The 14,280-nt window shown below is 35.4% G+C and overlaps 1 protein-coding gene across 1 annotated transcript in view; it reads right to left on the minus strand.

The window, feature by feature from the left end:
- Nucleotides 1–14,280, minus strand: part of URI1 (URI1, prefoldin like chaperone) — a 58,347-nt gene that overhangs the window by 18,911 nt on the left and 25,156 nt on the right. Inside the window, exons 3-4 of the mRNA XM_019505634.1 lie at nt 13,484–13,562; nt 11,452–11,587 (exon numbers count right to left, since the gene is read on the minus strand). Of these exons, the coding sequence (XP_019361179.1) occupies nt 11,452–11,587; nt 13,484–13,562 (215 nt within the window). The remainder of the gene's footprint in view (nt 1–11,451; nt 11,588–13,483; nt 13,563–14,280) is intronic.

The following is a 14,280-nucleotide window of genomic DNA, read 5'->3' on the forward strand; positions in this document are numbered from 1 at the left end:
CTTTTGTGAGCTGCTTCTGCCTGAGCAAAAGTGGTGGGCAGCTGGCCCAGAAACAGATGGGTGGGCAGAAATCTAACTGGAAGGCCCTGTGTTACAGGCTACCATCCCTGCTGTTTTCATGCAAATCTTCCTTAACATACACGTGACACGAGTTTTGCTTTCAGCTGTTTGAGGTGCAGTTTTCCAGAAACCCCTCCTCCTATCTCCTTGAAACTTGGCAGGCTTCGTGCTGTCAGAAGGGGCTAGCATCATTGCTGTTTCCATCTAAATCTACCAAAAAATGACAGTTATAGGTAGTTCAGTGCTCATCATAGTCTATGGCCGAATCACCAAATCTCTCCAAATCAGTGCCAAATCTTCCAAAGCTGATTCAGCTGAATTGATTTGGGACAGTGATCCTAATCTCTGAATCGAATCACTGTCCTTCAAAATGGCTGAATCCAAATTGAATATTACCCTATTTGCAGAGGCCTACAGCGTAGTACAGAAAAGGATTTACAACTTAAAAATACGGTATAAAAAGATTAGAAAGTCAGTTTCACTGAAAACTGAGAAAGATGGTTGCTAACACTGGCAGATCGTGGTATGAAGAGACTCCTATGCTCACAGATAACAGCACAGACCTGTAATTACTTAAACTAGAATGGAAAAATCTTTATAAAAGACATAAATTAACTGTTTGATTCATTAGGAAGAAGTTGCAGACCTTTTGTGTGTAATTTTGAATACAAACTGTTTGAACCATTAAAGAAGAAAAATGGGCCAACCCAGCCACAATGCTTCATGGACTGAGTTCAACACCCATTATATCAAAAATTGAAGAATACCCTCCTTTCTTTTCACAGTGTGACTGCACCACTTTTATTGGGGAAACTATACATATAATCTTTTACACTAATGACTGTCATGGAACCTCCCTTCTAAGGTTTCTTGCAATATTTCATACAGGTTAAACAGGGAGATGCTTGACATATGTCTAAAATAATCTATACCATGCAACCCAAAAAGTGAACTTCTATATGAAACAGAAAACTCGCAAGAAAAGCTAAAAATGTCTTTTGGGTAACAATTTTTTTAATGAAAAAGAAGTCTGAGTAGATACCAATAGAGTAAGGTGGTTAGTCAAAACATCTTTCAGAAAATCCTGCAAAACTTTACTCCTCTTGTCCTCAGGTCAAACATTTTTACATCACTAGTGCTTTACTCATCACCATTCCTGTGGTAAAAGGCGGACAATTTTTGGCCTGGACTAGTATTTTTTCATGGCAATTCTGAAAATCTGTTTAAAGAACTAGCTCATTTGAGGTACTGCTTTCTGCATAACGTTGCCAACCAGTGATACTTTTCAATTTGCAATTTAGAAAATATTAAAAACTTAAGTTGTTGTTTTATCTCAAATTACCTTAAAATACAAACTAATTTGCAGAAGCAGGTCATAACTAGCTGAAAAGGAAATAAAGCTTTGCAGAAACTTAGGAATGGAGGGTAAAGGGCACAATTAAAGCCTTATACTAATAATATTAATAGACTTAATTTTTGAGATTAACAAAGAGTATAATACAAATGCACATTTTTTAGAAGGGAAGTCTTACCATATAAACTGATTCAAACAGAAGTTCTTTGAAACCTTAGACTAGTTCTACATGCCCTGAAGAAGTAGTGATCTTGTATGGAAAGGTAAGCTGATTTTCTCATCTTAACATTTGTCTTTTGAAATCACTAAGAGCAATAAAAGTAGAAGTTGTCTTACCTGATGCCTTGAAGGAGGCAAAGAAATGCTCCTGTTCTGCCATTAGAACAACAAAGTCATATTCTGCAGAACCTCTCTGGACAGTAAATCCAGACTGCCTCAACTGAAACCTAGAAGGCTGACTGAGTAAACAGTGGTGTTTCTATCTATCTATGCTACTTATCTGGCTATCATTACTGTGAGAACTTCACACTCTTTCACATATTTATCTACACAATATGCCTGCATTATAGGGAAGCATAAGTATCTTCATTTTACAGATGGGGAAACTGAAGCAAATGTCAAGCAGGCAGTCGGTAGCAAAACAAATGCTAGGTTAGCATGAAACCACTAGACTTTTCTTTCTAATGATTATCACCTAGCCACGAAACTAAAAACACCCACTTACATCAGAAAATGCATTCTATCCTCTTAGTCGAGCCAAGTTACAGCAATCTAGGTTTAATGCAGCTCCGACTTATGAACAAATCTTTAGCACATTTCCAACTAGTACAAAATGGACCTATACATCTGCTTTACAACACAGTTGATGGTGAATTCCACTGTTTTGTTCCTTGCACGGACTCCCACTCAACATAAAGATCTCAATAGCTGTCATGATATTCAATAGGCTTTGATGAAACAGCCACTACCTATATCTTTTTGCAAACCACAATCTCACACAACAGCTACATTGTTCTGAAACCATGTAGAAACTGTTTCTGCCTAGAAGATACAACTTTCACTAGATTACAGAACTGATATTAAAAAAAAAAAAGGTATTTAAAAAAATTGGCCTTTTAAAGCAAGCAACAAACAATCAGTCAAATATTTTAATTACCTCAGTTGGCCAAACCATTGTTGGGCAATCAATGCTTGCTGTCCTTTTCCAATAATTGGATTACATTCATATTTTCTGCAGCTCACATCTGGCTGAAACATTATTCCCAAAAAGTATTCTAAATCTAGCTGAACAAGAGTGGTGCCAACACATATTCTTCAGTAACTTCTCTCTTTAAAAGACACAGCTTCTTCACACGTGCTGGACTGTCAGTGACTGGAATCAGTTAAGGAACTGATTGTCCTCACACAACTCCTCTGAGAGCCTCATTTTCCTCTGTGCCAGACACAGCAACAATCACCTCTCACATCTATTTTAGCTCTTTAATTCTACTTTTTCAGTATGTAACATACCCTCCAAAGTCCAAATTAAAGAAAGGTGGCAGTAGCTTTTGTACTAAATGCTCCCATCTGTGCTTTCACTTCCTGAAGGTAGTCCCACTACACATAAGCGTCTAGCCTGAGACCAATTTTCCTCAGGCTTTTATTTTTCATTCATAATCAATGCGATGCTCAGCTGCTCCTTAAACACGACTAGGTTTCTCAGTCATTGCCTCAACATCAAAGTATTGTTCAACACAGTAATCTAGATCATCTTTTTTTAAGCCTGGTCTTGAACTGTAAAGAATATACTCTGTTACATAATAATACTTGTCACTTATATAATGCTTTACATGTTAAAATGCTGTACAAGCATCAACTAATCCATACAATACGCCTGTGAAGCAGGTATTACATTCTCTCCTTTTTTACAGGATAACGAAATAGACAATTTAAGTGATTTGCCCTAGGCCACACTGCAAGTCAGCAAGATAGCTAGGATTATACAGCAGTTCTTAGCTTCTAGCCCCATGGTCAGTCTTCTAGAACATGCTGCCTACTCTTAGAAAGAAGATAGAGATCTTCCATTAGCTCAAAGAAAAGCCCTTTCCTTTTTTGTGTGTGTTCGTTAAGTAGCCTCTGTCTTAGGGCATTAGGCTGGGTGCACGTAACTCAGAGACGAGTGTAGGATTTTATGCCGTAGACAGCCAACCTCTTACAAGCACCTTTAAGAGGTCTCTGGACAGGTCATGACATAATAATGAGTTTAAAAATTCTTTAGACTTAAAAAGAAACAATCTCTTTTAAGAAGTTGTAGTTCCTTCTGAAATGAGACCTCACAGAAAACACATCCTTAAAGTGAAGGAGGCTTCATACTCTCCTCCTCCTCCTACCCTATGATTTAAGCTTCTTAAAGCCTTTTAAGACGGATTGAACTAGCGGCTGTTGTCCAACTTTGTCAAATTCAATAATCTTAGGGAAGGCTGACATGGCTTTCAGGTGAACCCTAATAGTTTCTATTTGCATTTTTTTACTAAATAACTTTTAAAAGTTAGTTTAGCGTTATAGACAAGGTAGAATTTCTGGGACTGATTTTTAGGATTGGCAAAAGGAACGTAAAGGTGTTTGATTGTAAAACATCAGATGCTAAATTCTTATGGATAACCCATAAATATTTACAAAAAGCAATTGCTAATGAAGTTCCCACTTTGTTTAGGCCACCACCTTTAGCTTTCCTATCAATCTGAAGGCAATTTGGAGCCTACGCCCCTTGTCTAGCTTTCCTTACCAGTCTGAGACGCTTCTGTTTCGTTACACATTTTGATACAAGAACAAATTATAATTTAACGGGAGACTGTATTTCATCTTGAGGAAACAGAGCCCTCTAAAGCTAGGTTTTAGAAAACATGACAACATACTAATGCCTAAGTTGCATGAATGCTCATCTATGGATTTTGGTTTTAATGGGTTAATTAGCTTGGCTGGATACAAATTTTAATTATCTGTGTTTGACGTTAATGTCCTCAGAATGTTGTCTATATGGATTTGGGGAACCATAGACACTAGTTTGGATACTACCTGATCGTGCCTGGTAGTTATACACTGGAATTTAAATAGCAGAAGACAGAAATAGTGAGAACAGGTTGATCTATTTCAAAATGTTACTTTTTGTGAAAAGGGAAAAGGTAAAAATCTATTTAAACTACAGGAACCGATTTGCTTCACCTTCTCCAGTTCATCCTTTGGTGGGCATCAAGAATACACAAACCCTTTCTGTGAGCAAATTTATATTAAAAACAAAGCAAAGCAAAGCCCTGCTTAACAGAAGGGAAATGTAAGAAATTTAGCTCATTTTGAAATATCAGTGTGGATTTATTCTTAGTGTGACAAATGCATAATTCCCTGTTCAACTAATATTTATAGGTATGATTCCCGTCATCATCTATGATGACTGATCTCATGAACAAACAATATATTGTAGCATACACTTAACTAGTGCAAACATATACACTAAATATCTGTTCATATTATGGAGATTTAACTTAGTGTTTAATGCAATTTCATATACACTTTCACTTTCTTAACACACTGAAGAAAGAAGGTATTTCCTTGCAGAGTCCAGAATCGTCAGTGAGAATGATTAATGTGATGAGTGGGTGGTAAGGCATAGTAAAGATTCCTGTAACTGGTTATTTCCTTGCATTGAAGGGACTATGTGGGTGGATTTAGCACTTAAACCTCAACTGGATTTTAATAACGTTTTTGTTGGGGGTTAAAATGCATTTGAAAAATTTTAATACCAGTATTTAGCCAACAGCTATCATTGGTCACCAAAAAAACCTGAAAGATGTAGCTCTGAAAAAGGTATCTGCTATATGGGTTTTTTCCTCCTCAAAACTCATTTCTATTCTACCCATTTTCTTAGGGTTGTATTGTTTCAAGATTTAAAAAGGGTAGTAAATTTTTTTTTTACACATATATGAATTAAGCTCTTTTTATGCTTGTTCTGACATAAATTCTACTTGTTTCTTTATGCCAGGAATTGAATTCTTTAATATGAGAACATTTTCCATACAATTACCTGTGTGGTTGCTTTATCCAGCTTTTCATAACACAGTTCTGTTTTCCTTATTTTATATTGTTCCTAATTCTCGCTCAATCACAACTCCCAATAACTTCATTTTTGCCTCAGTGGATGCATCTACAAGTTCGAATAATGCAATGCAATAAACTCCGGAGCTGTTTGAGCTGGATTCAACTGTTCCCGGGACACCAGCAGCTTAAGCCAGAGTGAAACACCCCCGGTTGGCAGCAGGCTCAAGGGATCAGCCCCTGGCTCTGGGTGGCAGCAGTGGGGCTGGCTGGGGCATGAAGGTGCAGAACCTGCAGAGCTGTGTGGCTAGGTCTCCCACACTTCAGCATTCTCATGCCCCAGCCAACCTGTCAATGTCTACACGTACATTTTGTCACACTTAACTGCTCCACTATAAGACAGTACAGTTCTTGACAGTACTTATCTTACAGGAGAGCTGATAATTTACTGTGCCTTAATACCAGTACACATGCAAATTGTGACACTTTACTGAGGAGCTAATTAGTCAATTCCACAGTAAAGCACACATATAGGTGCACCCACTGATTACTAAATAAGGGCTACAGGATTTGTTTGTTAGACCCATATAAGAATCCAACTGAATCACCTCACTAAACTAATACAGTTAAACTGGTACAGAACTAAGTGAAGACAAGCCATTCAACAATTTCTTTACTAAGTTAGCAAGACTTATAGAAACTATTTTTTTTAGAAAATCAGGAAACAAAGTACCAATTGGAAATGCCTGTCCTTGCTCTCTTCCTCTTTATGTGGGTTAAAGTCCCCAGACTGTGATCTGGTAAGGAGTTAAATGCCTCCTGGTGTTGCTGAGAAAATTAGTTTGAACCATGGCGTGAACACATTTCTACAGTGAACTGGATGTTCTAAACCGAGAAGTAACAATTAAAAAGAAATATCAATACATTTAGCTTTGAGAATAAAGAAAAGCAAGATCCAGTCTTCTTCAGCAACTCTTCTCTACACTGCCTTGCTCCTTTCCAAAAAGCTTGCTGGCAAGTGTACATTTTGAAGAACATATTTTCACAGCCCTACATCAAATATGAAAAGGTGTTCCAGACCTCCAAAAAGTCCGTATTCTTGTACAGAAAACTGAAAACTTTAATTTTATTTATTTTCAGAGAAAATTTCTCTCTTTCATGTAATAGTGATAATAAACTAATTCAGCTTTCCCCCTTATCTGCCCAGTTTTACCTTATTTATTAAAAACAATTATTTTTTTAAAAACACTGTATAATAGTGCAATCTAAAGCATCGGTCAATTTTGATTGACACAAATATTTGTATTAAAGGTTACATACTGCAATTTACAAATAGATACTATCACAATACTGTATGTTAATGTAATCAGTATTTTCATTTCATGAATTCATTTGCAGTATGACACTGCAAGGGTATACTTACATATACTCTAGGCACAATTACTTAGCAGTTCAACCATTCTCTTTTAGATAGTTTCTTTTTATTTGATAGGTTTTAACATCATAAAACCACTCCTAGTTGTACGTATGCATTTTAATTTCCACCTTTTAACGTGTTCAGACACCTACCTAACATACTAAATTAATCCACAAATATTTACCAAAAAAACTATTTAATTTCTTTCTATAGTAACTACCACAGGGACCATTGTAATGAAAAATTTCCCATCTTAAAGAATTAATGCGATTACTGATATGGGGAAGAAATGTAATTTATATCATCACAAACATGTAAAGGGTATAATCCCATATTCACAAAAAGAATCTTTATTCCCTCTTTGAATTGTGAAACAATACAGTATGCCTTGAGGAGACCAGAAATATTATGAAGTACCTTAAGCAAGATAATTGTAAGAGAAAAAAACCTACAATTGCATTATTGTTGTGCTAAACTGTGACATACTTAAAAAGCTAATTTCTTTTATTATAATGGAATTTCATATGTTTGTATCCTTTAATCTACTTCACTTTTCTTCAAATTTATATACAAGAGTGTGTGTGCAAGGTAGTTCCCATTACCAGTATTACTAATAAACTACTACTTTTTATTTAATTTTAATTAAAAATAATTTTAAAATACACTTGTCCAGTCTACAAACTTTACTAGACCTATTTTTGACTTTTTATAGAGTTCTAGAACTATCTGAACATACAGGGATGCAATTAAAGCTAACAATAAATGAGAGATTTATTGCAATCCACATAAATGCTATACAAGTAGACATGATCAATATTTTATGAAAAGAGTAATATTTGACAAGAGTGATTGTCTTAAGTTATACCAAGCAAAGTCTCCCCTAACCCATGAAACTACTGGGTAGGCTCAGGCTCTAAGTGAAAAGCAAGGGGGACAAAAAAGAATTCGCACACTGAAATTAGTGTTTTCTAAAGCTGTCACTATAAAAAGATTTTAATTTAAAAACTCTGCAGAGTTGTCCTTTAATTATTCGTTTAAATAAATTTCAATTGACAAATGCTTCTTTTGTATCTGGCCATTTCCTTATTTGGGAGACATAAAGGATGAGCCTGAAGGAATGGTAAATTTTGCATGCCCTTTCCTTTGAAGAGTTAGCTTAACGGATATTGCAAAAGAGAAAAAGAATAAACTGATTACTAATAAATAACTTAAAGAATTAGTACATACATCACATATTGTTATCCCAGACTTCTGTGCCCCTCCCTCTATTATTTGATATACCTTTGATACTGCTTAATTGAAAAAAAAAAAGCCAAAAGAAACACAGTGCATGGTTGATAATTCTATTTATTTTAAATTTAAGAAGAGTAACATAGCAATACAGAAAACCTTACTGTTTGGAAATAAAATATAATAATGTGATATAATACAATTAAGCTGTAGAACTGATTTTCAAATCAGGGTGCTGCAGCACACTAGGGTGCCCTGAGGTCCTTTCACGGGTGCTGCAGAGCGTCATGCAATGTTATCACTGTTAGATGATTCATAAGATATTTCTAGTTATAGAAAAAGCAAAGATTTCTAATTGGAATTCATAAAGTTAAAAAACATTCTGCCCTGCTGCGGTCTTTTGGAGTTCTTTGCAATACAAGAAATGGTTTATTATTTTTCTGTAGTCAAGAGACAAGTGAAAATTAAGAGTTGGCATTTTCTGAGGGGTGCCGTGAGTCTAAAAACATTGAGAACCACTGCTCTAGAGGAAGAAGAAATACATCCATTAAAATCCTCATGTTTCAAGAACATGAAGAGTTTTCAGCTTGATTCTATTCCATACTATCGTTCTTCATGCAATAATTCATATTCACCAAAGTGTTTATACTTATGCTTGCCTTAAGTACACAACTGAATACTTTGCTAAATTGGGGGGCTTAACACAACTACAGCTAATTTGGGGGTCTTCTTAAATTTGATAACTTGAAGTAAGCTTGTCCTCTTTTCCAATGGGGTGATGTGCTCCTTATAACATTTATGCTCAAAACTAAAGAATTGAATCCTAGAATCCAGCAATGCTGAATCAATATAATGATGTATAATGATAACAATGTGTACCATATTGTAAATTATGAAGCCACTGTTACACTTGATCTGAGCCTTCAAGAGGCCAAACACCACTAGGATCAGAAAGCTTTCATATTCATATAACCGCACTGAAAAACTGGGCTTTTAAAAATGTCTATGAAATACTGTATTGCCATTTCCTGTCTGAGATCATGATAAGAGAGTATGTGCATCCTTGTAATTAGAAAAATAAACAAAAACTAACAATCCAAGAGTCTATGTTAGCTTCCCTCATTTTACTTGAAAAGGCTTTAGTCCAATGTGCGAGTTTTATTGAGTATCAATGAAAAGAACACCATTTTCCTTGGAATCATGTACATTAATATGGCTCTTATACAGCAACTGCACACAATATTTGACATGCAAGTGTTTTAGTTAATATCAGTGTTAGGGAGCCTCCCACTGGCAGCCATCACACAGCTTAAAAGTAATATGTGAGACATCAACAGAATGGAGGACTCATATCCAGACATCATTAACTATCTTGCTTTAAAAGAACCTAATAATTCTGAGTTCACATTTTAATGATAATTTATAAGATCATAAAAGAAAATAATCCAGCATTTACTCCATGTGCCCTGGCAGACTACTCAGTTTTCAGGCATCTACTATGCAAAGTCAAATGAGTTTCACTGAGTTTAATGATGATAAAAATATTCCTCAACACTGGAAAGAGCAGGACCAGGAGAAAAGAAATGGGTCTCAAATCTAGAAGCTATTTTAAATACCATAGATAATGATGAATAAGAAGAAAATTTTAAGATATTATAATCATTGCTAATTATTGCAAGAAACCAAGATTAAAAAATGACTACAAGAGAACAAGATGAAAATAAATTAAATGGCTTTGTTAAAAACTTTTGTAAAAAAAAAAAAAAAATAGAAATAGACCTGCAAAAATATGTTACTTATACAAAGTTATTATTCTTGTATACACGCCAGTCCATTATAAACAAGTGAACAGAATATCTTCAGAGGGAAAGCACCTGAGGTTTTCTGTTCTAGAAAGCAGCAAGGATAGCAGAATTTATAAACAAAATAACCCAATGTACATAACTATGTCACATACACAGAGTTAAACTACAAGAACTAGTCATTCAAGGATAAAAGATTACACAACTTTCTGAAGTAAAACTGGTACTAAAAAAATAACTCAAATGTTCTCTCATAAAAATTCAGGAGTCCACAGCAAAGGCTAAAAGGTATCAATTTTCAGTTAAATTCAACTTTTTTTCCCTTTCCTTGACACTTAAAGAATCACACACCTTCTAAACAAAGTAAGGTCTAAACTAAGGCGCTAAGTGAAACAGAAAGTTGACAGATTTTCCCACTTCCCATACTCTTCTTTGAAGGCCTCCAGGCTCTTCAAAGCCAGGATCCTTAGTATCAAGTAAAACTAGCCGCAAACAAACAGAAAATGCCAATCTCCATCTGCCTGGTTCTCCCACCAAAAGGGGGGAAACAAAAAAGGGTCATACCCAGGGCACTTAAACCTCTCCAGACCAATGGAAAAGTTGTGCAGAGGAGAACTGAGCAAAGCAACTGACCTATACATCCAAATGAATGAGACAGAACAAACCACGCGAAGAGGAAACATATCCGGGGGGGAACAGGACGGGGCTGGGAAATAGGTATGTATGCATAAAAAGGACCAGGAAGCAAAGAAGAAGAAGCAGGGAGAGACACATGGACAAAACAAAAGCCAGAAGAAATTAAATGAAAAACAAAAATAGACTATGCAGTTCATTCCACCCCCCACCCAATAAAGTCCTGGTTTATTACATTAAAGTTAAAAGAGAAAAATGCTTACTGTTACTTTGTCATGCAAGCAACTGCTACAGTTGTAAATAATTGCCACATCCATTATATGTGAAAAGTGAAAATCAGGATATTTGTGTGACCCCAACCAGGACATTTCTGTCTGGTCCATGAAACAGGTATGGGGACAAGGACTACTCTGAAAAGGCTGTGAATTCCTGAATCTAACAGGATTGATGTGTTTGTTTTAAACATTTTTAAATCTAAACCTTTATAATTCTTCATTGATCTTGTGGTTGGCTTACTAATGCCTATGCCACCAACTGAGTTTGGAATATTATACACACTGTTACAAAAACTGACTTATTTTAGACTGCATAAAGCTCTAGGTACTGTGTTTCCCACGCAATATTATGAGAACATCACTCCAAACCCTATTTCCTTGTCAATTCTGCGTTTCCATAAGCCAACTCACCAAAGCTTTTAAAGTTGTCTAATCCCCTCTACTCCTCTTATTAAATCATATCACCAACCTATATATTTTAAAGAAATGCAATTACAGAAGGCACTTTGGGTATATTATGCCTTCCATTTTTATGTATCTTAATATGGACATACATCATTTTAAGTAATAAAGAAAAGTAATATTATTTATAATATTTATAAATATACATACGTTTTTTTCTGTGCTCAACTAGGCCAACAGCTTGCTTTGCTGAGCATTTGGAAAACCAGTTATCCCCAAGCAGAACAGTGACCTCATTGGTATGGACAAGTTTTCCTGGCATGAAGGCAAGGGGACCAAAAGGTACCTGTGAACAGCACAGAAGAACCAGCAAAAAATACACTATTAGAATGAAATTAGGTGGTTAATCATGACAACTTGCACAGAACAGAAGAATTAAGACATAACATGGGACAAAGCTATCTCAAAACTCCATAGAACTGTTATTTACGATAAACACATGATAAGTATTCACACTGCCAGATCAGAATCTCAAGTACAGTCTGAATTTCATGTGGTGTTTATATTCATCACAAGAAGTTAATATTTAATCAGAAAAACTTTGAGCCATAGAATCTTTCTGAGACTTAGCCATGGATCTGACAGGAAAACAGAGTCCTGCTATATTATTACTTAGATCCTTACATAAAAATATTGCATCTCATTTAGATTAGTAAAATATTTATTATATATAAAATACACACAATTTATTATTTTCCAGTAAGTTTAACATTTTTTAGACCTGTAACATTTAAAAAGCCCCTACCAACTCAAATTTCAATTGCTCTTTTATTTATGTGCCTAATATCTACTTAGGAACCTTAAATCAAATCTGTTTTTCTTCAGATTCCAGTAGCTCTGCAGAGTGGGAGAGTTTACTGACTGAGACACTTCCTGCTCTCATTCCTCAACATGAAGGTATCATCTGCACATCACTGGTGGTCCACAATTTGGGAACCATTCCTACAGAACATATTCTTCATATGTACCCCACACCCTGAAGTGAATTTACAGGAGTCTTCGGAACACCATTCTGAAACATTTATTAGCCTCCAAAAAGCACAAGCAGCAAAATTCACATATGCAGATAGTAGACTGGTAAAATAGAGACTGTTACTATAAGTTTAACAAGGTAGGCTTGAATTCACTTTATTTTAAAGATCAGAATAAATTATACAGTATGTGGAAAATGAATCTAGTAAAATTTTTCAACGTTTTGCAACAAGATCACTTATTCATAGATTCATAGAAGTAGAGTCGGAAGGGACCTTGTAGATCATCATGTCCAACCCCCTGCCCTGGGTAGAGGAGAAAAACCAGGCTCAAATGACCCCAGCCAGGTAGACATCAAGCCTCCTCTTACTTTCTTGATAGTTGAAGATAAGGGCAATCCACAAGTGTAAATATATCTCCCCACTAACATCTATAAAACGTGCTGAACTGTCAACATCAAAACATAATTTTTTTGCCCAAACCAAGACACACACTTTCCAACACACACACTTTCCAACACTATCTTATAAAGACAGTTCAAGAGTTCTGAAGTAATGCCCTAGAGATATATGAGACTATATCCCATTAACAAATAACTAATTAAATTCAGCCTTTTCAAAGATATAGTTTGAACTGGGCATAAAATAGATGAGTTAAACCCATAGCAGTACGTTTATAAGGTCAGGTATAAGATCTGGTAGGTCTGATCCACTACGACTAAAGTTTATAGGAAGATGTACACTTACTATGAAAGAATCAAAACATAAGAACAGACCACTGTGTCAATGGGAAGATCATTAAAACAAAAATTAGCAGCACCTTTTTATATAAAAATCAGTGTCCCAGAGTTTAATTCTGTGAATCAGAGAATATGATGGCCTGTTCCTTCCCTGGCTAACAGGAAATGGCTAAGTACCATATTTGAGTCATAATTATAGTTTTCTATATAATAAATTTGCATATCAAGTATGTCAGATTCTGTGCTAGCATTTATGTCATCAGTTCTCAATTGTCAGTAACATAATTTCTAATGAATTTGAAAGAAGAGGAGGAGAGAAAAAGAAGCAAAGGTTTAACTATTACTATAATTAATGTATCATTACTAAGAACTATATGGTAAACCAAGATAATATACCTCATAGTCACAAAAGAAACCTGAGATACTAAAAACTGTTAGTCCATTATTCTGAGTGAACCATATTGTACATACCATGATATCATAAGACAGTTTATCAGGCAATGTACTGAGTCGTTCTTGAAGAGCCTCATAATCACTCTCCACCTTCTTCCTGTTGACAAATTTAAGTGCATTTAATCTCATTTATATATAAAATAAAGAATAATCTCTGATAATATAGTATCAGTACTCCACTGAAAGATATGTGAGAACTAACTGTTTTAACTCATAAAATGTAGATTCATTTGAAATGGTAGAGTAAAAAAAATCCCCACACATCATCATAATCATCAGCCACTGGTGCATGCACATGTGCATATGAACACATGTATATAACAGTAATTTAGGTTAAAAAAATTTTATGATGACCCTTTTGTTGAGCTGTAAAATTCCAAGGTGGGGAGGGAGGGAAATTGTTCTCCTCCCTGCTTTTGTAGCTCTCGCACAAGTTCAGCAGTTAAACCACCATCATAATTTAGAAGAAACTCTGAAATCCCAATTTATATTTTAGCAGAGACATGGTCTCTTCAGATTCTTCAGAACATGATTTACAATAAACCATCAGTACCTCTTGTGAATACTTTAAAAAGAATATTTTATAGTTAAATACGACTTCTGGCTGAAATTTCTGTCCCCAAAAACAGTCAACGTTCCTTCAAGATGATGATTTGACCACTGGGAATGTGTAACTTCTTGAAGCATCAACAAGCAGTGTAGATGTGGAACACTTTCTCCTGTTCCCCTGACCAGGACATTATAAGTACTTCTCAAATGTTACACACTTGCATACTCTGGGGAATTTAACACCATTCCACATGGGAATGTTTTCT

The sequence above is a fragment of the Gavialis gangeticus genome, unplaced genomic scaffold (assembly GCF_001723915.1).
Source record: "Gavialis gangeticus isolate Ggan-Ray unplaced genomic scaffold, GavGan_comp1, whole genome shotgun sequence".
NCBI classification, from domain to species: Eukaryota; Metazoa; Chordata; order Crocodylia; family Gavialidae; genus Gavialis; species Gavialis gangeticus.